Source organism: Pelecanus crispus, chromosome 3, assembly GCF_030463565.1.
Source record: "Pelecanus crispus isolate bPelCri1 chromosome 3, bPelCri1.pri, whole genome shotgun sequence".
Lineage (NCBI taxonomy): Eukaryota > Metazoa > Chordata > Aves > Pelecaniformes > Pelecanidae > Pelecanus > Pelecanus crispus.
Window position 1 is genome coordinate 70470475 of NC_134645.1, and position 23633 is coordinate 70494107.

At 38.0% G+C, this 23633-nt stretch overlaps 1 protein-coding gene across 1 annotated transcript in view; it reads right to left on the reverse strand.

Moving 5' to 3' along the window:
• LAMA2 (laminin subunit alpha 2) overlaps nt 1-23633 on the reverse strand; it is a 290911-nt gene that overhangs the window by 37809 nt on the left and 229469 nt on the right. The window contains exons 42-49 of the mRNA XM_075707711.1: nt 23179-23295; nt 19637-19819; nt 17989-17994; nt 16760-16914; nt 14984-15127; nt 13930-14063; nt 5911-6070; nt 938-1062 (exon numbers count right to left, since the gene is read on the reverse strand). Of these exons, the coding sequence (XP_075563826.1) occupies nt 938-1062; nt 5911-6070; nt 13930-14063; nt 14984-15127; nt 16760-16914; nt 17989-17994; nt 19637-19819; nt 23179-23295 (1024 nt within the window). The remainder of the gene's footprint in view (nt 1-937; nt 1063-5910; nt 6071-13929; nt 14064-14983; nt 15128-16759; nt 16915-17988; nt 17995-19636; nt 19820-23178; nt 23296-23633) is intronic.

Genomic DNA, 23633 nt, shown 5'->3' on the forward strand with positions numbered 1-23633 from the left:
TTAACTTCCCTGACTGGGTCTACAATTATTTTACCTAATGCAGCATGAGCTCTATACCATATACTGACACTGCCAAATTCCCTAAAAAACCAGGAGTATCTAAGAGGACAGTACTGCTTTCATGCAGTGGGTCATGGTGAAAGTCATAAACCATAGACAAGGTTGCGAGAGATGCTATGCTGTAGTATCAGGTGGTGCCTCTGTCTAAGGGCCCTCAGCTTTTGAAGCTGAGACACGGCACAGGAAAAGTGTTTGTGATTAGTTTGGTGGGAAAGAGGAATGAAGATGGGTCACAGCTCTCTAAGGACAAGGACACATCTGAAACGGAAATAACTTATGTTGTTTTAAAATTCCTGAAGAGACTTCTGAGCATACATATGTGAATCCTGGTCTGCCTGGATGGGCCATTTACCCTATCTGGAACCACAGGTCACTGCCAGGGACAGGATTTCCCATTCTCTTTTGAGAATGGAAACACCTTTCTCTTGTGGGGGTCTGCTCACTACACTGGTGGCTGTGAAAGCCACCTTGAGGCACCTGACTCTGCTCCATGCTGCACGAGAGCTGCAGGCACCCACACCACAGCTGTCCATGAGCCAGACTCAGTCCCACTGTGTACATCACCCTCTCTCAGGTTTTGACTAACCCTGGTTACTGGTTAGCAGGAGCCTTTCCATCACAGCACTGTTACCCCATCTTAATTCTGTTAAGACACCAACCACATTTACGACCCAGATTGGGTGCTTCCCCTCTTGGTGTAATTGCAACCTAACTTTGTATTTCCTGCAACTCTGAGCGCTGCATACAGAGCGCAGCTGCTACTGGAAACTTGATGGCTGCTGTGGAAATTCCGGCTGCTGTGGAAATTCCTGCTGCTTACCACAGAACGCAGACAGGTTCCCAAAGGAGCATGATAAACAGTCGGTGCTTTACCTACCTGACGGCACATCCTTTGCAGTCACCCTCGATATCCCTGAAATTCCACAGTCCTATGGGTTTGCTGTCTAGAAAGGTTTCACCCATGCAGCCAGTGAAGGTGGTGACTCTCACAGCATCTGACTTCTGCAACAGAAAACACAGACCTCATTAGAATTCCATTTGAAGTGATCTACTGTGTCTGAAAGCATAACTGGTATGAAAATCACAAATACCAGAAGATGCTGCTTATTATTTTAAATATCAAGAGTAATTTTTAATCTGAGAAGCCCTCCTATAGTGCAACCGATCAGCGAAAATGTGAGCTAAACTTTGTATCAATCAGGATGTAAAATCCCATTTATATTTCAGACTCTGGGGAAGGCCTAGGCAGAACCACTCCTGGAGAACGAGGAGCTGCCCTGGCTTCCATGTCACCATCAGCTTTCCTGGCTATTCAGATAGCTGCCCTCTCCCACTTATTCAAGGTCTATCTGGATTTTTGTTTAAGACTTCACAGAAAGGACTATGAGGAATCTTGCCCACAATACAATAAGCAAAATGTTTCTACTGTATTTAATGCTCAAAAGCCTAGAAATTGAGAAGATAGTCCAAGCTAGAAGACCAACTGTGAACTCAACTGGCTACACCTGTAAAATTCATGCTGAATTTGGATGCAGGAAAAAAGTGCAGATGGCAAAGCAATTAAAACTCACATACTATCAAAACTCCTTAAGCTGGGGTCACGCACATGGGGTAATGCTCATTAGATCATAACATGGTACCATGATCAAGGTAGTAATATTTGACAGTACACAGAGTACTCAGCTCAAAATTATCCTTCTAAAAATACCTAGTTTCATTTAAATTTCACTTCATCAATATGTGCTGATTGAAAATCTATATACTCAGCTATTTGAGATAGACAAGCACCTGCTGTTTTCCATACAGCAATTACGAATATTTAGATCTTGCAAGAGAATATGGAGAAGTGCAACTTGAAAATATTCAAGGAAAGTATGACTCAAAAAGACTTAATGTGCTGGTGATATTTCCCAGGGTAATTGGGAAGGTTTTAATTAGCAACAAGTATGAACTTAATGTCACTTCTGAGAAATTCATGGCATCTAAGTATCATAGTCTTCTACTCAAGTCAGATGAAAGATGTTTTTAAAAACTGAAAATGAGCCTTCTTTTTGAATACACTGCAAAGGTGCATGCAAAAAGGGATCTGGACAAAATCCCAGGACAAATCTAAAGCACTCCAAAACCCAATAATATGAAAAAACAGATTTCTGAGACAAAGACTTAATATTTAATCAGTGACCTTGGTAAATGTCCAAAGAGCTTCATGGTTTTAGAAAAGAGTCTCAGCTAAGATCTTCATTTGGTGAGCCTGACAACTGTACCACATGATGACAAAAATTCCCCAAAAAGTAAAGTTATCATTTATCTTTTAATTCACAGACTGTGTCTGAACAGAGGAAGTCTAAGAGCATTTAAAACCCTGCATTGCAAATATATCAGGCATACCAAACTTAGAATACACTGTCTTCCTACCTCTGCCCTTTTCTTTATTTACCTGGAGGAAAAGAAAAAAAATCAGACGAAAAAATTGAGAATTCTCCAGAAAATACCTGGAGAATTCTTACTGAGGTTGAAAATGGCTGTTCTGGCATCAGACTTTTGCAGCACCCTTAATTCCTGTTCTGGTTCAGCATCGCACCTCATACTCAATCCTACAACTGTCTTATGTGCTGAATTGTGCTCACTACCCACCTCTGCCTCACTGTATCTAACAAAAGGAAAAAAGAAAAACATTCAGGAAAGGGTTCAGATTTAAACATTACTGTGTTGCAGGTCCTTTTGTTTACCCTGAAACATCAAGATCCCTTGAACCCTTTTCCCTCTAGAGATTCTGCTAAATCTCTAACTTTTTCCTAAATACACAGTTCATGAAACTTCAATGTTAAGTAATTCTTCTTTACTAAATATTATTCAAATACTGTTAGCATTTAAATATTAAATAAATACTACTACCTATAAACATGGAGTAAAAGCAGTAGATGAAACATTAAATATTTTAAAATTCAAACTAATTTTTCCTATGGCAGTGCAATTTAAGTGAGATGACCTTTGTTAGGAGTGATGACATCTTTCATTGGAGCGGTAGGTACCAGCTTTGGGGCCTGGTTACTCAGACAGTATATATGATCTCTTTTTACACCTTTGCCTCACTTTTTCCACCATCAGGCTGTAATACTAAGAGCTCTTTATTTCACAATAAAATATGTATAACACTTAAGCCTAGAGATGACATCAAGGAAAATAAACATTTTTATTAGTCTAATAAAACAGCTTTGCTGTGGAAATGAGGACTAGACACCAGACTACTTTATGCTGTGGCACAGAAAAGCTGTTGCTGAATTTCTGTATCATTTTTGATTCTCTGGATTCTTAATGTAAACCAGCTTTTTTTTTTTTTTTTTTTTTTAAGTAGAATTCAGGTGAAAGCTCTGGTCTGGGAGGTTTGATGTTCTAGACCTGTGCAAACATAAATGGTATTACTATGTTTCAGTACTCGCACCACTTGCCTTCTGATAACTTGGAAGTGATATCTAAAACAAAATTCAAATAAGGTTTGGGTTTAGGCTGGCGTTTGAGTTTGAAGTTTCATGACTCCTTCGGGGGTTCACCCAAAGACAACAAGCCAAAAACCACCTGACCACACATTTTCTAGGGTCTCAACTGAGCCAACAAAATTTAAATATTGTATAAACCAAACTATCAAGTGCTTTTCTAAATGCAGAATGATGAAATTATTCTTTTGATCATAATTCTGGCACTTACGATTGTTACCGGAGCCGGTCTGTCTTCCTGAGCCTGCAGTCAGACTCGGACAGTTAAGCATTTTAGTGAGGTAGGCAGACACATCCTTTTAGCCTCTAATGGACTTGTGTGTGTTTGGGCCTGTGGTCATTATAGCTACGCAGCACTGCAAGCCATGAACAGTCCTGATTCAGCTCAGTGGAGTGTTTATTCCACCGAGTTATTATTGTGAGCGAGAAACAGGACATAATGCCAATGTAGTTAAATTTGTTAGTGGTGAGAACAACAGTACAAACTAAAACTTAGCTGACATAGCAAAAATCCAAGAATGAAAGCAAGCTGAGAATTATTAGGTGTGGGAGATAAACTCCCCAGTTTATTTCCATTCCTTTTGAAAAAGCAGATCAAAGGGACAGAGTACAGAAAGCCAGTGGGGCCATTCTGGTTTTGTAAGGGTCACTAACCTCTGCAGTATCACTTTCAGCAACTGATGATTCATTAATTTTACAAATATGACTAACAGAATAAAGGAAACACCTTTAGTTGCCTCTAGATAGAAAGCAGGAAGGTAGAGAGCAAACCAGAACCTCTGTTTAAGGCTGTAAGGAGAACACAGAAAAAGATGACGAAATCTGCTTTATCCAATACATAATTCTCCAAGAAATTCTTCAATTGACTTCCTTGACTATTTCCCATATGAAATCAAATGACATAAAAAAAAGGTACATGGCAGTTATTCATTGCTCTGCATCTTCAAAACTTGAAAATGTTTTGTGGTTTTTTGTAGATTCATTTCAGATAAAGCAGAGTGTGCAGATCTGAGTTCTACTAATACAGACTGACTTGCAATTTCCTAGCCCAAAATCTCATGAAATTTTTTCACTGTTCCTGTGAATGCTTGTCAGTCAGATATCTCTCAGTTAAGTTAGCTGGCACTTGTGCCAGTCTCTTCAGTCTTGCTTTTTTTTGTGTGCAGAATCCCTAAAATGGAGTTACCTGACTGTGCTCCAAAACACATGGATATCTTTGAAGCTAAAGCTGGACTTCAAGACACTGATTTCAAGCAAGTGGAATCTACATTTTCTATTCCTCTTGTATCCTCTGATTTTGTCTTTATCTGTCTGGAAATGTGCACCCACACTATTCTTTGTAAGGAAGGAATATGTCTATCTACATATTCCCAAACCAGAACCATCTAGAAAGCTGAACTTTCTAAAAACTAGAAAGTTGGACCATAAAATATTGTGCTATTTCAACACTTGAGGACATATACAAACTTTGGTGTAAAAAAAAGTTCTTTGAGTTCACGGTTTGGGAAAGTCTAAATGTTAGCTTTTTTTAAATGTTAAATGATTTTTTTGGTAACATCAACATTAAAAAAATCAAAATATTGATCAGGAACAAAATAGGTAAATTGTTTTGTAATGAATTCCATTGGAAAATATATCCTAATTACTACTTATGGGAGAACATTTTTTGCTGAAAGATTTCCATTCGTTCTATTTGGCATAAATCTTCTATTCATTCCCATTAAGTTAAGCAATGTAGAAGCAGTCACCAGAAGAATGAACAGGCAAAAAGAAGAGAAAATAGGTCAGGGATCTGATGCAGGTAGCAGTTGAAAAGAGGGGTAGTATGGGGGGAAAACAGGAACAAAAATCTAGAAAATAAAGCAGAAACGCCAGAAGTAGGAAAGGAAAGAAAAGGAGGAAATGAAATTGTGGGTATATGATAAAGAAAAAAATCCCTGAATGCAAAGGAATATGTATTGTTATATACATGGTTAGGAGACCAGGAATGTACGGGAACAGAAGTGAGTTCCTGTTCCTGACAGTGAAAGCCTGTCGGGGCAGCAGTGTGTCAGAGGTAAAGCACCCAGCTACCCAGCAGGAATTAGTTTTTTGGGCTAAATGCTGCACCAATACTGCCAGCCACCAGGCTTCTCGTTAGAAATTAACAGGATGGGCAGAGAAACTTCAGGTCTGTGCACCTACATGGCTAGGCAAATCCTAATAACCTTTCAAGAGTGCAGGCACACTATTTGCTACTAAAGCAACTACTACAACATCACCGGCGTATTAAAGTTTACTGTTTCTACTGTAAGCAATAATGAAAATGGTCCACATAAATAGCCAGTTAATACACTAGCACCAGAGAAGACATTACCTTTATTTTTTCAGTTAAACCACCAACAAACAGCATGGCATTAGCATCTACATCCAGAATGGTGTATCCAGGTGGAGAGACAGCACTGAATGTGGCTGGCACAATGCTGGCTTTAGGACCATCCAGAGCTCGCACTGATATTGTGCCATTTTTCCCAGTCCTAGAGATTTTAACAAAATAATTTAAGCATACAGAGTCAGTGGTTAAACCAAACATAGGAAAAGTCTATTTTAGATGGCATCTTTTAACAGAGGCATGTATTACTGATTTGGTTATGTTCCATTTTTGATACAAATGAATGGATTCCTACGCCTGTGTAAGTTAAAGCCATGACCACAGAACCAGGTTTTTTTTCTCACCTCAATGTCCCTTTTGAACAAAATTCACTCTACAGATGAAGTGGAACTTTCATTGACTAAAACAAAGAAGTTGCATTTTTTAAATTATTGTGATGAAATTAGTGTTAAGTAATTGTTTCTTGACGTAACAAATGATGCAGGCAAGGTTCCAAATTAAATTTATGAATTTCATAAGGTTTATTAGATTATATTTGAACTGAAATGAATGATCATGTGATAAAGTACTTCAATTTGCTCCACTGTGATGCACAGAGTTTGCATTTTCTGCAGTGGAGCTCTCTGGTTGCTTATGAAGCAGGCACAAACCCCATTATGTTTAAGAATGTTACCTCATTGTCCTCTGAACCATATCAAATATTGATGGTAACAACAACAACAAAAGAATATACCATTTGTTAATAGTTTCTGCAGCACATTGTTTTCTCCTCCTTAGGTTATATTAATGCACTAACTGGCATGGAAAGAGTTTGCTGACATTTTTACAATAAAAGGAACAGAATGTGGAGAGAGATGATTCCTCCTACTTTTTCAGGTATACAGAAAGGTATTTCAAAGAAAACTTGAATAATTTTGAATCCTGTGCAATAATTTGCTTAATATTAGTTTCGCTTACAGCAGTATGGATAGTAGCTTTCCACGGAAAGCTTACTACTAAGCTAATAGAAGTAAACTATTAGGCATTTATAGTCACACCATAAGTTAGTGTTTCCTCCCAGACAGATGGACTATAATCAACACACACAATTTCTTATGGGGCCGTCATATAATTGCAGAAAAAAGCATGGAGTGTGACCCAAATCGTGTCATGTGCAGATGAAGTATCTAGTACGTTCAGTAACCTAGTGGAGGAGTGGCTAGGAGATGAAGTAGGCAGAGGGAGATCACATACTGTGGGTTTATAGATAACTTTGGAAATTGCTACTTTATCTCATTTTTAACAGGATGTGGGATTTCCGATGACCACTGTCATGTTAATTTAGAAATTTCTAACATGGATGCCTGATCGTACAGCCCTAACTAGCACTGAAACACTCAGCGTGGATACCAATACTACATGGAACTTTTCGAACTTATGTTTGATACTTAATGTAGAAAGACACCTTTTTAAATAAAACTTACTTTTTTTTTCTGTAACAGTTACAAAGAGTGTATACCTACCAAGAGTGACTACCCATTTTTTAGATTATGAGTGGTATTTCGCTGGCTACCTGATTCGACTCTAAAAATGACTCAGTACCTGTTCTCAAGCTAGACAAAACAGATTTTTCTCAGAAAACAGATTTTATATCTATATTTGTGAAAAAGGTTTCTGGGGAAAGGAAGGAAGCTGATTAAATAGAGGTGATAATATTCACCAAAAATTTCCACATGTAGCTTTTCTAGATGAAAAGTTACATACTCATCCTACCAAGAGACTGTCAAGTCACAGTCAGAAAATAATAATTAAAAAAATCCCGTTGATTTTCTAAAGTCCTGAACTTTGCAGCATGCAAAGATGCAAAATCCATTTTTGTTTAACTAGGAAAAAAAAAAAAATGGCTTGAGGCATTGAAGTAACAAGCAAACTAAAAGTTAAAAGCATACCTTTCAGGAAGAACTGTCATTTCTGTTAAATAAAGCTTTACTTGAAGAACTTACATTTAGAGCACAGCAAGGAAGACTGCATAACTTTGGCTACGGAATAAGCTAAATGAAGACATTGCTATCGTGTACTTACAGAATTCCTGGATTTAGAAAGTTTACTGGACGAGGGCTCTAGAGGGTGGAAAAACCCAATAAGACTATGCATTTTATGTCTAAAAAATACTTCAGAAATTCCTTTGGCTCAGAATCTATTACCCAAAAACCAGAATGAGTTGACAGTTTTCTTATGAAATAATATAGAACTGGAAAAAAGCCACTTAAATAAATTAAAAAAAAAAAAAAAAAAGATTTAGTTGAGACATTTCAGTTTTGATAAATTTCTGCTGAATTCTGAAGAAGGGCTGCAAAGTAATTTTGAGGGTTTCCAATCAACAGAAACCTTGTAGATCTATGCCATCTTGCCTGCTTTGTAGTCAAGGATCTCAAGGCTTTCAATGTGAAAAACATGTATTTGCAAAAAAACACTGGAGCTCTTTGATTACCCACCCATACCTTGATCTGGCACCTCTGGAAACCATGTAGATGGGACTCTTAGTTTCCTAGGGAATCTCCTAAGTGACATCTGGGGTATGCGAACATGTAGTTGCTCCAAGAATGCTTTGGGTTGGAAGGGACCTTTAGAGATCATCTAGCCCAACCCCCCGGCAGTGAGCAGGGACAGCTTTAGCTGGATCAGGTTGCTCAGAGCCCCATCCAACCTGACCTTGAAGGTTTTTAGGGATGGGATCTCCATTACCTCCCTGGGCAACCTGTTCCAGTGCTTGACCACCCTCATTGTAAAAAATTTCTTTCTTATGTCTAGTCTAAATCTATTCTTCTTTAGTTTAAAACCATTATTCTTTGTCCTGTCACAACAGGCCTTGCTAAAAAGATTGCCCTCATCCTTCCTATAGGCCCCCTTTAAGGGCTGAAATGCTGCAATAAGGTCTCCCTGGAGCCTTTTCTTCTCCAGGCTGAACAACCCCAACTCTCGCAGCCTGGCCTCAAAGGAGAGGTGCTCCAGCCCTCGGATCATTTTGGTGGCCCTCCTCTGGACCCACTCCAACAGGTCCATGTCCTTCTTGTGCTGAGGGTCCCAGAGCTGGACGCAGTACTCCAGGTGAGGTCTCACCAGAGCAGAGGAGAGGGGCAGAATCACCTCCCTCGACCTGCTGGCCACGCTGCTTTTGATGCAGCCCAGGATTCGGTTGGCTTTCTGGGCTGCAAGCACACATTGTTGGCTCATGTCCAGCTTTTCATCCACCAGTACCCCCAAGTCCTTCTCCGCAGGGCTGCTCTCAATCCCTTCATCCCCCAGCCCGTATTGATATTGGGGGTTGCCCCGTCCCAGGTGCAGGACCTTGCACTTGGCCTTGTTGAACCTCATGAGGTTCACACAGGCCCACCTCTCCAGCTTGTCCAGGTCCCTCTGGATGACATCTCGTCCTCCTGGTGTGTCAACCGCACCACTCAGCTTGGTGTCATCTGCAAACTTGCTGAGGGTGCACTCGATCCCACTGTCTATGTCATTGATGAAGATGTTAAACAGCTCTGGTCCCAGTATGGACCCCTGAGGGACCCCACTTGTCGCCAGTCTCCATGTGGACATTGAGCCATTGACCACTACCCTCTGGATGTGACCATCCAGCCAATTCCTTATCCACCAAACAGCCCACCCATCAAACCCATATCTCCCCAATTTAGAGAGAAGGATGTTGTGGGGGACTGTGTCGAACGCTTTACAGAAGTCCAAATACATTACATCCATTGCTTTTCCCTTGTCCACTGATGCAGTCACTCCTTCATAGAAAGCCACTAGGTTGGTCAGGCAGGACTTGCCCTTGGTGAAGCCGTGCTGGCTGTCTCGAATCACCTCCCTGTCCTCCATGTGCTTGAGCATAGCTTCTAGGAGGATCTGTGCCATGACTTTCCCAGGCACAGAGGTGAGGCTGACAGGTTGGTTAGTTCCCAGGGTCCTCCTTTCTTCCCTTTTTAAAAATGGGCAGAACATTCCCCTTTTTCCAGTCAGCAGGGACTTCCCCTGATTGCCATGACTTTTCAAATATCATGGAGAGTGGCTTGGCAACTATATCATCCAATTCCCTCAGGACTCTGGAATGCATCTAATCAGGTCCCATAGAGTTGTGTACATTGAGGTTCCTCAGGTGGTGTCGAACCTGATCTTCCCTTACAGTGGGAGGGGCTTTACCCCCCTGGTCCCCACCTTGCAGTCCATTGACTCGGGAGGGGTGAGGAGAGAGGCTGCCGGTGAAGACTGAGGCAAAGAAGTTGTTGAGTACCTCAGCCTTTTCCTCATCTGTTGATACTAGGTCGCCATTCTTGTTCATCGGGGGGGATATGCTTTCTTTAACCTTCCTTTTCTGGTTGACATACCTGTAGCAGCCTTTCTTGTTATTCTTTACATCCCTTGCCAAATTCAGCTCCAGCTGTGCCTTGGCCTTCCTGACTCCCTACACAACTGGGCAGCTTCCCTTTACTCTTCCCAGGACACTTTTTGAAGAAGTTGGCCAAAGCCATCCACATTATTCTAAAGGATTTTTTTTTTTTATTTCCTTTTGATGAAATTATTTTACCTTTTATTCCAAAATCAACTGAATGCTCAGTAGACAGCTTTCAATGCAGCAGAAATTCCAAATTTTTACTTTTTTTTTCAGAAGGTTTGTTGATGTGAAGCCCTTTAAAGGATAAACGTTCTCAGTGTAGTAACTGTTGAAAGACTAACAGTTGCTAAAGACTTTTTTTAAACTGCTTAAGTTTGATGCTCTCTGAAAGAAAGTCACTGGCACTTTCACTCTATATTGTGCTGAAATCAAGATTCCAGTTTAAAAACATCCAAGTGCAATAATGCAGAAGTCACTGAGCAGACTGACACTTTTTAGGGTGTCTCCTATGTCACAAATAGTATGGATGTCTTTCATCTTCAGACAGATCAAAATGCTAACAATGGAGTGTCTTCCATAAATAATTCTCTCTTATTTAGGGAGGACAACTGAGCTTGAAGAAAGAACTTGGCTAACTTGACAGCAAAAAGACATCGCTAACCTGTGCGTGACAAGTCATCAGGTTAGAAGATACTGTTCTAGTGATAGTCAGTTCTTGCAAAACTGGTGGATTATAGAAGATCCATCTTCTATAGATCTATCAGCACTTTGTGGCTGATCATCCAAATAATTGACATAATGCCATTCATGCAGGGTTTGCTCTTTAGAAGATGCATGATGTAAATGAGATGACTTCTGCAAGTCATCAACATCAGATTACAAAACACCATGTAGAAACCTCTGCTCTTTGACCCTTTGAGATCACAGAAAATCTTCATTGGAAAGTATGGCTTAGGTTTGCCACAGTAGTTTAAAACTGAATTATTGCTGAGCTGGGCTGATGTATCTATAGTGAACTTGTGTTTCAAGTGTCCTTTGTCCTCAAAGGAAGGGTGCTGCTTAAACTCCATCCTTAACAGTTAAAACAATGGTAATACTTAAATCCCACTTGATTAAAATCACAACTAACCAGGTCCTGCACCTAATTGAGGCCTGCTGAAGTCAAGTGACATTCTTTCACTGATTTAGCGAGTCTCAAAAATATTCTGTCATCCATTTGACTGTTTCACAAAATCAACATTGTTTGCATGTTGCAAACCTGCTTTAAATCATTTTGTCACATACTGTTATGTCAGATTTTCCTTTGTTAATTGATACTTTGATTGATTGCAGTTCTTGATGCCAATCAGATTTGCCTCTGTAAGCAGGTAAGTAACTCTGTAGGTGACATTTGTTAAATTCCTGTACAACCAAAGTATAGGGAATTCCTATACGAATTCATATAGGAATAAACAAATTTTACTTCAGTTTCATAAAAAAAAAAAATATTTCCATGATAACCTCTGCATATATAATGAAATGCAAAGTATTAGTATGCTTCAAATAAAAAGGTGATGATAATTAGAAGTGTTAGTGGAAACCAGATGCAGTAATTATCAATTTAGTCTTAACACACTAGAAATTTTGTTGCAGATGTTAACTGAACCGAACATCTCTGATCATTACTCAACAGTCAGCTTTCTCATATTTAGACTTCGTTCAGTATGCTCAGTGACCTTGAGAATTTCACAACCTCTGTGCCACTATATCTCCTCTTTTTAAGGCCTTTTGGGATCCTTGATTAAGAACTGCTATCAACTGATAAACCCACCATATCATTATTATTGTGTGTCAATGCCTGTCACCACTGAAATCTATGGCAAAACTCAGAAAGGCCAGAATTTCATCTTATGTGCCCATTCTAAGTGGATGCCCTGCTCCAGCTGTTCAGGCAGCTCTGTCAGATTGCTGAAAAAGTCGGTGGCTGGAACTGAGCAGAAATTTGGAGAAAAAAGGTGAGGGAATGAAATGAGTAAAACTCTCCAACAGCTTATGGAGTCAGAGGAGTGTTATCAAATGGACTAAAATGTTCAAAGCTGAAGAATCTTCAGTAGGATACGTGATTTATGAAGTCTGCCTTAAGAATGCAAAATCAGTCCCGAGCTCTTCATCTTAATCCCGCAAATCCAACTAATGTCTCTGCAATGTAATTCTCCTAAACACTGCTCTGTACTTCAGATTTGTGCAGCTGTAATTGTTCTAAATTGCTGATCCAGCAGTTTGTTCAAAACTAATGGCATGCACATTCTATATATCCAGAACAACCAGCTTAATAGGCAATGTGCTTTTGTAGGATGTGTGAATTTTTATACCATGTCCTGGCTCCATATTCTGCTGAAGCAGCTTTGCTGCAAATGAAAGTCTGGTGCTACTGTGTCACGAAGCTATTTTAGTATGCATAATATGAACTGGTGAAGATTTCAACAATTTGTATCATACCACAGTCTGTATTTTCCTAGCAATAAGGTTTCATTAAGCCAGCTTCTGGAGACGGTGCCATAATTTTATTTAATTCTCTGCTCTGAATGGCTGATTTCTGTGATTTTTCTAAATTATTTAAACTGGATGCCATTTCCTCCTCTGAGAGCTAGGGATGTAACAGGAACTAGAGTGCTTTGTTTTCTTTCTCCTTCTTTCTCTCATTTTCTGACTATACTACCGGTTCTATGTTTAATACTATGTGAAATTAACTGTAATGATGCAGGAGGAATTACTCAGCTTTATATCAAATTGCAATATAGATGATGTTATCTAAATTACTAAGATCTGTTCAGATGTAGAAGATAAAGGATATAAAGTTATGTAATCCTTATGCTGTAATTACTACACCATATGTCATGTATTTGCTATTTCAATGGAAAATATAAACTTCAACAAAGGTGAAATTTGAATATCAAGGTATCTATATTTCTGAAGTTCAAAAGCATTCAACAGCTGATCTCCAATTACAAAGTATAGTTTAACTTGCCAGAATATTTCATCCCTGAGTTTTCATAAACTGTATCTTTTTAAATATCTCCAGTTTGAAGAGATGTTCTGTCTATGGAAATGGCATTTTGAGTAAGAATCAAGATACTGGTGTATGACAGACCATGCATTTTCAGTACTGTATCAAGACCAGAAATTCAGAAAAGCTGCTCCTCTTTGAAATTCAAGGAGAAAAGAAGAGTAGTTATCTGTTTGAGTGCCAAAACCTGTAAGTGATTTTAAAAGGAAACTAGCTGAAGAACAGAATTGATAGAGTGATAGGAAAACAGAAGGGAATATAAGCAGTCATAGATTGTTGATGTTAGAGGGGAAATATGTGATGAAAATAAACCCTTGACACAGAACAATTCACAATTCAATAGTAATTGTAGTGTATACACTTTTGGTACTATTGGACATAGGTTCAAAAGCTTTCATTAAACCAGACTAGAATTTCTCATATTTACAACACCATCTTTTTTTAAATAGTCAATGTTTCAAACCTAGCAAACATTTCAACATAAACCTGAGGTGTGCCAACTTGAGGACAGTGGATTAGAAGCAGAAATTGTTAAATTTAGCCATTTTTTCTTTAGGAGCCAGATCTTGGAAGTGAAATATATACTTGCCTAGAGGCTTCAATCCGGTACCAAAACCCATCATCAATGGTCAGATCTGGATACTCTACCCGTCCAACACCAGATCCCACATCCCACAGGAAGCTCACCTTGCCTTTGCGCATCTCTATGGCCAAGAAGTCAGTCTACAGGTAAAATATGAAAATAGAAGCAATCTCATACTTCGGTTAAAGGAAGTTTTCCAGAACTCTTATCATCTTGGAAGGTCTAATGAGGCATCAGAAACCCATATATAGACAGTAAAGTATGAACATCAATTCTCACAGTGATCTAAAATGAGACTTTCTTTTTCCTGCTTTTGTTGGTTCACACAAGGAATCTTAAGCCAAAAATGCCAAATTACTTCTGTCAGTGATATGCAGAAAATGGCTGGTAGACTTACAGAAATGTTAATATTGTAGCCATCAAGAGAATGATTTAACTCAGAGTAACGTTGTTTGTAAAACATCCATTGGATGGCAGAAAGATGTCAGGATTCTGGGCTAATATATGATGCCATCTAGCCTCTTCATTTTGTATTAGGTAAATAAAATATATAGTTCAAAAGGTTAGAAATAGAAAATATAGAAATTTTCCCATTTACTGAATTATTATTGATTATTCTAGAAGTCTGTCTGCTATAGGGCTCATGGGAAACTGAATCATTTATCATTATTATGCTTGGAATTGTAGTCTTGACTTAAAATGACAATAAATAGGAGCTTTGACAGATGTGAGATGATTAGCTACTTCATTCTCATCAGAAAATCCACAACCAACCCCAAAATTACCCTGGTTGCACCATGAATTTTAAAGCTCTAATGTAGTCCATGTACAAGTCTCCTACTTTATATCTAGTTAAAAAAAAAAAAAATAAAAAATTGCTGGTCATATTTGAGAAGCCCCTATATTAATACCAAAGACAGTATAGTCTAGATTATCTTAGACCCTCCACTACTGCTTTGAAGCGTCTAGAAGGAAAAAAAAGCCCTTCTCATCTTCTGTATTTGTCAGTAGTCTGATTTGATTGAGCCACCCTGACATGAAAAGCAGGAGACAGACTTACAAACTTGGCGCTTCCAAGGTAAAAGAGCAGATTGTCAGCAACTACAGTCTTCACATTGACAATGACAGTGTTGTATGTTCCCTTCTTTATTTCTGGTCTGTACGTACGAATACAATTGCCTCCAGAGGACACAGACACTTTGATCTTCAAAAAAAGCACAGCAGAAAGAATTCATTTTACTGCTTATTATTCCAGAAATAACTTTAAGATGCTTTCAAATAATTATAAGGATATTATACTTTTTTTTTTCTTCCTTCCCATTTCTGTGTTACAAGTACCAGGGAGTTGCTTGGATATGCATAGGTGGTAGAAATGGAATTTTCTCTCTGAGATTGTTTATTAAAAGGAAATAAAACTCTTTCTAGCATTCAGATTTGAAAGGACGAACTGTATGGATTAAAAATAGCTAGAATATATACAAGTCTAATGCAAGCAGCAGTGGAATTCTAGCAGTAGAGACAGTCTATAAGTAGAATACGCAGCCAGGAAAATAAGCAGCACTCCTGAAGGGATCATAGCACATTGCTATCGGGTAGACAGGATGATCTATTTTTTCCTTGTAATGTCTTTGATTATGCCAATTTAAGATACTTTTTAACAATTAGTTTTAAACCAACAGTTGTGTCTATCACTGCTTTTACATAGCCCCTAATGGAGCTGGTATGCATAACTAAGTTTCATTTTCACAGCTGAGTGACATATGCGTTTGGATATGTGTGCTAGTTTCCTCAGGCTCTAAGCACAGATAAAAATGGTATACTGTTTGCTTTCATAATGCCAGCATAGACACAGTGACAGTACAATGGTATTTCAATTCCAGCTAGACAAGTTTATGTATTAGAGTAGATGTACATAATGGCATCACCTTACGCTTAGGGCAAACTTTGTCAAAAAGGAGATTCATTATATGACCATATTAATGATTTCCCTATCTCAGAAATGCTGAGCAGTTAAATACTTCAAAGACTTCAGACAGAAGATGAATGTAACAAAACCATATCATCACTGTTGCCTGTCTTTCTGTCATGGGCAAATTTTATTGAGTATATGGAATACACTTCTTTCCTAGGATCCTATTATTCTGTAGATTTTTTTTTTTCCAACCATTTTTTAGGAAGTTTTCTTAAGTACCATCTTCAAGATTTTTTTTCCTTTGCTACATTAGGTCACAAACTGAATAACCTTAGCATTAACCAGCTGATCCTCGAGTTTAGAGTATTACTGAGTCAGGGAGATGGACTCCAAACTCATTAAATGGACTAGAAATACATTCTTGACTCAAGTTCAAGTCCTCAAAACTGCTACTGGACAACGAGAATCAAGAATATGGGAAAAGCAAATACACTCAGCAATTTCAGTGAGTTTGAGATGGTGTCATTCTCAGGTAATATAAGTTCTATGAAATGAAATCAGGAGCTTAATATCAGTGCTGAGGCAAAAAAATACATTTTTGTTTTCACAAAAAATCAATGATGTTGTGACTCTTCTGCTGTACTATCATCCACAATACTTCTTAAATAATAACCTTTCCAGATACATTCCTACATTCCAGATGTTATCCATTTAATAAGGGCATGTTTTGAATCAAGAAACAAGACACAGAGTGAAAATCATCAGAATATTCTCTGTTTATCTGAGAAATTATACTCCATTATTTGCTCTCTTTACATATGTTTAGAATTAGAAAGGATTCACCCTGTGGAAAAGAAATAGAAAAGTAGAAAATAAAATCCCATCAATACTCAAAAGGTCATCTTACTGAGAAAGAGGGCTTACCGAATTGGCTTGCTTCCGAGCTTGGTTTATCAGCTCTTTTATCTGAGAAATGTTTTTCCCTAAGTTATCCTGAAGTTCTTTGATTGGCTTGATTTTATCTAGCAGGCGATCTGCTTCCTTTTCTAGGGTTTTAATACTGGAATCTGCATCAGCAACTTCATAAGAAAGAACAAGGCAGAGTTTTAGAGAATAGTGTCAAAGAGTAATTATACATTGAAATAATAAAATCCAAGAAAATTCTGCACACACAATACTCAGGTGATTGTGTATGCCACTATGAGGTACACACAGACCAGGAAGCTATCTGAACAGAATAAGATAATTTAAGAATAATTAGAAACAAGTTAAAGTAGCAATAGTAGCAAATGCAGGTGTTAAAGCAGGATTTTGAAGCAGTAACTATGCTTCAGGTCAGGATGATACTAATGAAAAACATTTCCTGTAGCAAAATACACTTATGAATGAAATATTTACTTTTTTTTTTAAACTCTGATTTTGAAGAAAAATGCTAGATTGATGAAAACTGGTTAGTTTCTATTAGTAATTTCTGAAACAGGTTTAGAATTAACTTGAAGTTAATTCTTGAATTAACTATAATGGCCACAATTAGAAAAAGGCTTTACTCTGGTCACAAGTTTAAAATTCTGTATGTGTACTGAAAGCAGATTAAAAAACAGTGGCAGTAAACAGCAAATATTTTCTTTTTTTCAGGTGAACTTAATCATTTCACAAGGATATTTTTTCTCTCTTTTTCTTTAACCTTCAAATGACTTTTTTGCCTCTCAACACACAACCAGTGAACAATGCCCTCTCTTTGACAATTCATCAGCAGATCTAAGGATTGCAACACTTGGTTAGCATGAGGGTATGGGTTTGTGTGGATGACACTGAAAGGGACAAATGTAGATTTACCAGAAGAAGATATATTGAATTATGATGATAATGACAATAATAATAAAAATAATTAGTTAAAGTAAGAAAGTCTGGATATCTAGTTTTTGAATAGTCACCCAGACACTGATAACGAAACTTCAGGATGCTTCTTAAGGTTTCAGGTAAGTGAAACTAGTTACCAAGTCACTTTATCTCAGAGCTTTCAAAAAGTAACTATTTAACTATTCGATGAATGTGAAATGTAGAGCACCATGCAGAAGCTTTGGTGGTAAGCAGTGAATCATCGTTTACTGAAAAAGGCACAATAAAAGCAGCAAGAAAGGAAATGTACGTACTGATTTCTGTAGGCAAGATATGGAGACAAAGAAAAGAGAAAAAACAGAAGATAACATAAGAAAATGTTTTGAAGATCTAAACACAAATGTAAAGTAAATTAAGGGACAGAATTAGTCTAGAAAAAAATGTATTACCTTTTATATATTGCACACCTGTATAATGAGAATTCAGAGCCTGAATTTTGACATACAAGAGAGGCTATGTCTACTTTAGCAGGTAGTCGTGAGTGCCAACATACTCACTGTATAAATTTGGAGTGGTTTACTCTGCATTTACTTTAATCTCATTCTGTAATCTGAGTATCCATTAGCAGTTGGCGAGTAGTAAAAGTGTACGTCTGGAGAACGTCTTCCAGTTAAGCTTTATCTGACATGAAAGAGTTTGCGAGTGTTAAGACCACTCCTCAGTGTGAACCAAATAATGGTGACTGAGGGCAATCAAGAGATTCACTTCTAAATTATTGCTCCTAATCTCATATTATCTCCTAATATCGCTAACGTACATACAGTCTTAGAATACTTGTGCTTGGACAGATGGCCTAGTCTTGATCCAGCAGTGCCAAGAAATTACTGCTTTTAGGCTGCTCCTCAGCAGTTCATCACTACCCTGCCAGAGGTCATTACCTCATAGATCTGCTTGTTCCATAACCCGCTGTAATCTAACCACACTATTTCAATCAACAACTACTTTTCATATTGTCTAAACTAGCATGGATCAGTCTGCCTGATGAGGATTATACCTGGGGTTCACACATGTATCTCAGCTGATGAAGGATCAGGAACTTGAAATAGGCAGGCACTGACAAATGGCCATTGGGATTAACTTCTTTCACTGGTACAGCTACAATTTGGAGAGGGTATTTGTCCATAGAATGAGAATGACAACGTCCTAAACTGGATGTTTTGAAGTACCCAGCTTCATCAAGCTGACGACAATCTAGGAAGCCCAGGTTAGCTGAGAAATTAGTCCTTCAGGAATTTTGTAAAGACACTCTGCTTTTATGGTCAGCCCTGGCTGTATACTCCTATATATGTTCCAGTAATCTACCATAAAATGTGTTGTAATTTAGAATTCAATTTTATCCATCATAACCAAAGTGAAAATGCTGAAACAATTGTCACATTTGATTACAGAATTCACTGTCAAAAAAAAAAAAAGCATACAAAAACCCATTCCCAGAATCTCCTTTTTCTCTTTCTTCTTAAGTGTCTTCAGTGTTCTACCAAAAATAGTAATGTATATGAAAGAAATCATACATTTCTCCCAGAACTGATTATCTGACTGACTGAAGACAGGGTTAGTGTGTGGAATTTTGCTTGAATCAAGGGGTGAATTGCTAGTCAGAATCTTTGATTATTCACCTCCTAAATACTTTACAAAGTAGTCTGCAGAACAAATCTATCCACTACATGTTCACCCTGCTGACATTCTTTTTTCCCCAACTACTAGCAGCAGTCCTTAAGATTTAAAATCCTTTTTATATATAAAGTTCCTAACATAGAAGCGACAGAGATTCCTTTTATCCCAGTATACTGTAGTAACGCTATGTGAGTGAAATTCTGGAATGTCTCTGTTTCATTTTGAGATGTGAAATTAAAACCACAAACTGAAAAAAACCACCACCAAACAACACAAAAAAGATCTTACTGTTCTTGATAGGATCCTTCACAACAGCATTTGTTTTTGCCACGTCATCTGCAAGTTTACTGTAGTTGTTTCTCAAGCCCAGGAGATTCTGGTTGAGGTCTTTAACCTGGGCTAGGACATCATTTGCAGTATCGTTGGCTTGTCTTGCTTTGTCTTTGGCTGCCTGTACCTTTACAGCTGTATCTGTAAATACAAAAGGTTAATGAAATGATTGCCTAGAGTACAGAATTTTCCTTCACACATCTTAAGAATAAAGGTGGATCAAAATTCTACCATCTTAAATTGTGTTGTGCAGTTCTTTGAGAGCTCCAACCTCACATGTAGTAAGACATTACTAATTGTAAGTGTGGACTGCAGAATCTGGCCCTTTATGTCTTTTTTGAGATATCAAATGCACCTGAAGAAGAGAAAATGCTCCAGCTCCATTTGTATGTAAAGGACAAATCATTTTTATTAAGTAAATTTTTGTGCAATTTTGTTGTTGCTGTTGTCTCACTGGTTAATCTCTGATCAAGTGTCAGATGTTATATTTGATATAATAAAAATAGGACTTTCAATGCTCTGATGTACAGAATACAGAAATTTAACTCCATGTGTTTCAGGTGAAACTGTGACAAATAATCTTGCGAATCAAGAGACCAAGGGTTCATTGACTGAATTAATCACATACATCCCTACACATCCCTGGTGACCTTGTGCAAAACAATTAGTCCAATGCTGCCCCACCTCTCTGCCTGCAAAATGGAAATGAATGTTCTATCTTTGGGGTGAAAACATTCAAGTCTGGAATGTTTTTGATTTTGTTATTGATAAATGATAAAACAGACAGGTATTCAAGTAGGTATTTATTCAAATCCTGCATTAGTAAATCAGATTGCTTTAAAACTTATCATGCAGCTGTTGAGCAGCTCAGGTGCTGTTGGCACGCTGAGACTACATCACATACGAGCCAGCAGCACAGGCTGTGCTGGGCTATGGAGCTGCCAAATTTTCTGAATTCCCACAGATGGGAGGAAGCGAGCAAGCAGAAAACGTTGTGATAGACACTCTAGCTTGCAAGGGAACCCATGTGAACTCCCCTTCTACCACCACACCACAGTGGAGTCATGGGACCCACAGAAACCTGCTTTGCTACCTTCCTCCTGTGAAACTGTTCTTGGAGTTGCTTTCCCCTTGTTTTCTCCAAGGTATCCTCATGTCCCTCAGTCATATGAGAATTCTGGAGTGCAGCTTAGAAGTTTGGACACCTCTGAAACAACCATGTAGTGATAGTGTCACTTGTCATACTGACTGGGGCTTCCTGTGGTAGTCCACGAAATTAACAGACTGCATCGCAGTAGCGGGGAAAGCACAGGAGGTTGTGTTTTCTTTCCATTTCTGACTAAGAGATAGTTGATAAGAGTTAGTTTATACCAACATTTGCTTGAAGCAGATTGTACATTCCTGATTTTATGACTTTGTGAAGACATGGGAAACATGGACATTTTCTCCACTTCAAGGGATCAACAGTACAGGTTTCCAAATGGTCTCCTAAGTAGGTCCTTCTCTTTCTGTGGAGCACCTGATGTGATCAAGCCTGTGGCCTGGGGAGCATGTGATGTTTCCTAAGGCTATAGAGAACTGGTGGGTTTGTCCTACACACTGGAGAATTACATGACCCTTTTTACTTTCTTGAGTAAAGATATATTAGACCTATGCTCCAAACTGCCTTATTTCTGTCCTTATATCTCAAGTTTTGGCTCTGAAAAGCCCCCAAAATACAACAGCACCTTGAAAATACAACTGAACCTTTAATAAACTATCATCATCATCAGTACTGACAAGTGAAAGAACAGAGAGCTCTGATTGTCTTTTTTCACTTCCTTTTTCCATCATATCTAAGTATCTCTTTTTGAGGCCATTATTAGAGGTCATGCACCTTTCAGCAGAGTGAAAGTCGGAGTTACGGTGTTACTTCCCTCCATTGGTCACACAAGTTATATTTGTTTTCAGCCACATTTTAAATTATACCTATCCCTGCACATATGGGTCCTTGTCCTAAGGTGATCTACCCATCTATCCCATTTTGAATCTTTCTGCTTTTATTTGGCTATTAGTATAGCATGGACACAAGAATTATTAGTTTAAGCTGCTCTGTGCTTTCTTGAATCCTTGAAGAACAAGAGATATGACAGGGTCATTTCCTCCCCCATCCTCATTGGTTATTTCCCTGTTGGACAACTAATTTACTGCATTGTCTTATCCATGCCATTTATTTGCTCTGAATTTCATTCTTAATCACATCCACTTGTTTATATGAGTGTCCTTGTCCCAAGAGCAAGTACCCTGTAACTCTAATCTGACAAGAGTTTATTACATTGCTAAGGGTTGCATATTTCATATTTCTTTTACTTGTTTGATATTTATTATTCTGTGTTCTAAGGTCAGCTGGACTTAGAGGTCCATTTTGTTTGACTGAGACATCTATCTGTGCACAAGAAGAGAAACAGTCATGTCAATACCTGTGGCCAAAACCTGGGAAGCGGCATAAGATGAGCATGACATTTTAAAACAAATTTTTGTGAATGCCTGATTTCAAGGATCACTAAATCTAAAACAAAACTTTTCAGTTATCTGGAATCTTAAAGCCACAAAAATGTGAAAGATGAATAGTAAATTCTTTTGCATGCCAAGTTTTCACTTGCAATCTGAACCTTCCAGACCATCATAAATCAGACAGAATATAGATTTTCTTTAGAGACTTTTCTTAAGGCATATCTTCAGTTTATAAAGAGTTCCTTGGAGAGAAAAGTCGTAGCAAATTACATCCATAAAAAACTTTTTATTTTCTAAAACAAACATTCAGTTTTTATCACTGTCCATTATAATGGAACTACACTGTAGATCCCTATCTCTCACTATCACAACACAAAGTAGCTAACATCCCAGGACTCTGGGATTTTAATGAGTATTACAGATTTTTTAAGATCTTTTTTGCCTATATAGAATTACAAATGGGCATAGCACTTCAGAGTTCATTGATGAAAGCCTGTTCCAGTTTTAAGCAATTTACAGTCTAAAAAAGATATACAACACTAAACAGTGACTGGAAACGATACTGCAGCATAAATCAATGAGAGTCTGGTAGAAAGGAAAGACAAAACCCAGTAAATTTCATCCTGCTTTTTCTGTAAAGTTAGTAAGTCTTTATTCTTCTTGGGTTAAATTATACTGGTTAAATTATAGTGGTTCATTAAAAGACTTTTCACATTTAAAGAAAAGACTATTTGTCTCAGATTGTATCATAATTCCTGATATAATAATTCTCTTCCTTCTGAAACCTTTTGCAAACTGCAGAAGCGTTTTACCATGCCACAATACAAACTGATGCCAGGTATCTGTTTTCAGTTCAGTTCTCTCCCACATTGCTCATCTTCGTCTTATTACAGCGGCCAACGGTCCAAGTGGACACAGGCAAAGATTAATCAGACAGATGTTAAGTGATGGAAAATAAAACAAAAGAGCGGGGGTGAGTCAAGTGTCGCAGCACTTCTCCAGCTTACCGTTGGGAATGGCTGACAGCTTTCCAAAAGTTTCATTCAGAGCTCTCAGGAGAATGGAATTCTTCTCATCAGCATCTTTCAGCCTGTTCTGCATGCTGTCCAGGTTATCCCCCTTTTCTATAAAAAGTGCACAAAGTACAGAAGCTTTAACTCCTTGTTTCCACTATCCTTTCTTTGCACATAATTTAAAACGCATAATAATGAATAAGCCATTTATCATTAAGATATTATATTGTGTAAACAAGGAAGTCCAGTAAAACTGGTTGTAGGGTTCATTGATAATCTTCTTCTGTTTCTTTAAGTTCCCTACTTCCATGGTATCTAAATGCTTGAATTACTTGTACTGTTGTGTATTTATCAAGGGCTTTCCTAAGGTCTACAGAGGAAAGAAAAAAATGACAATCACAGATGGTATGATTTATGCAAATTCACACAATGACCCACTGACAGATTCA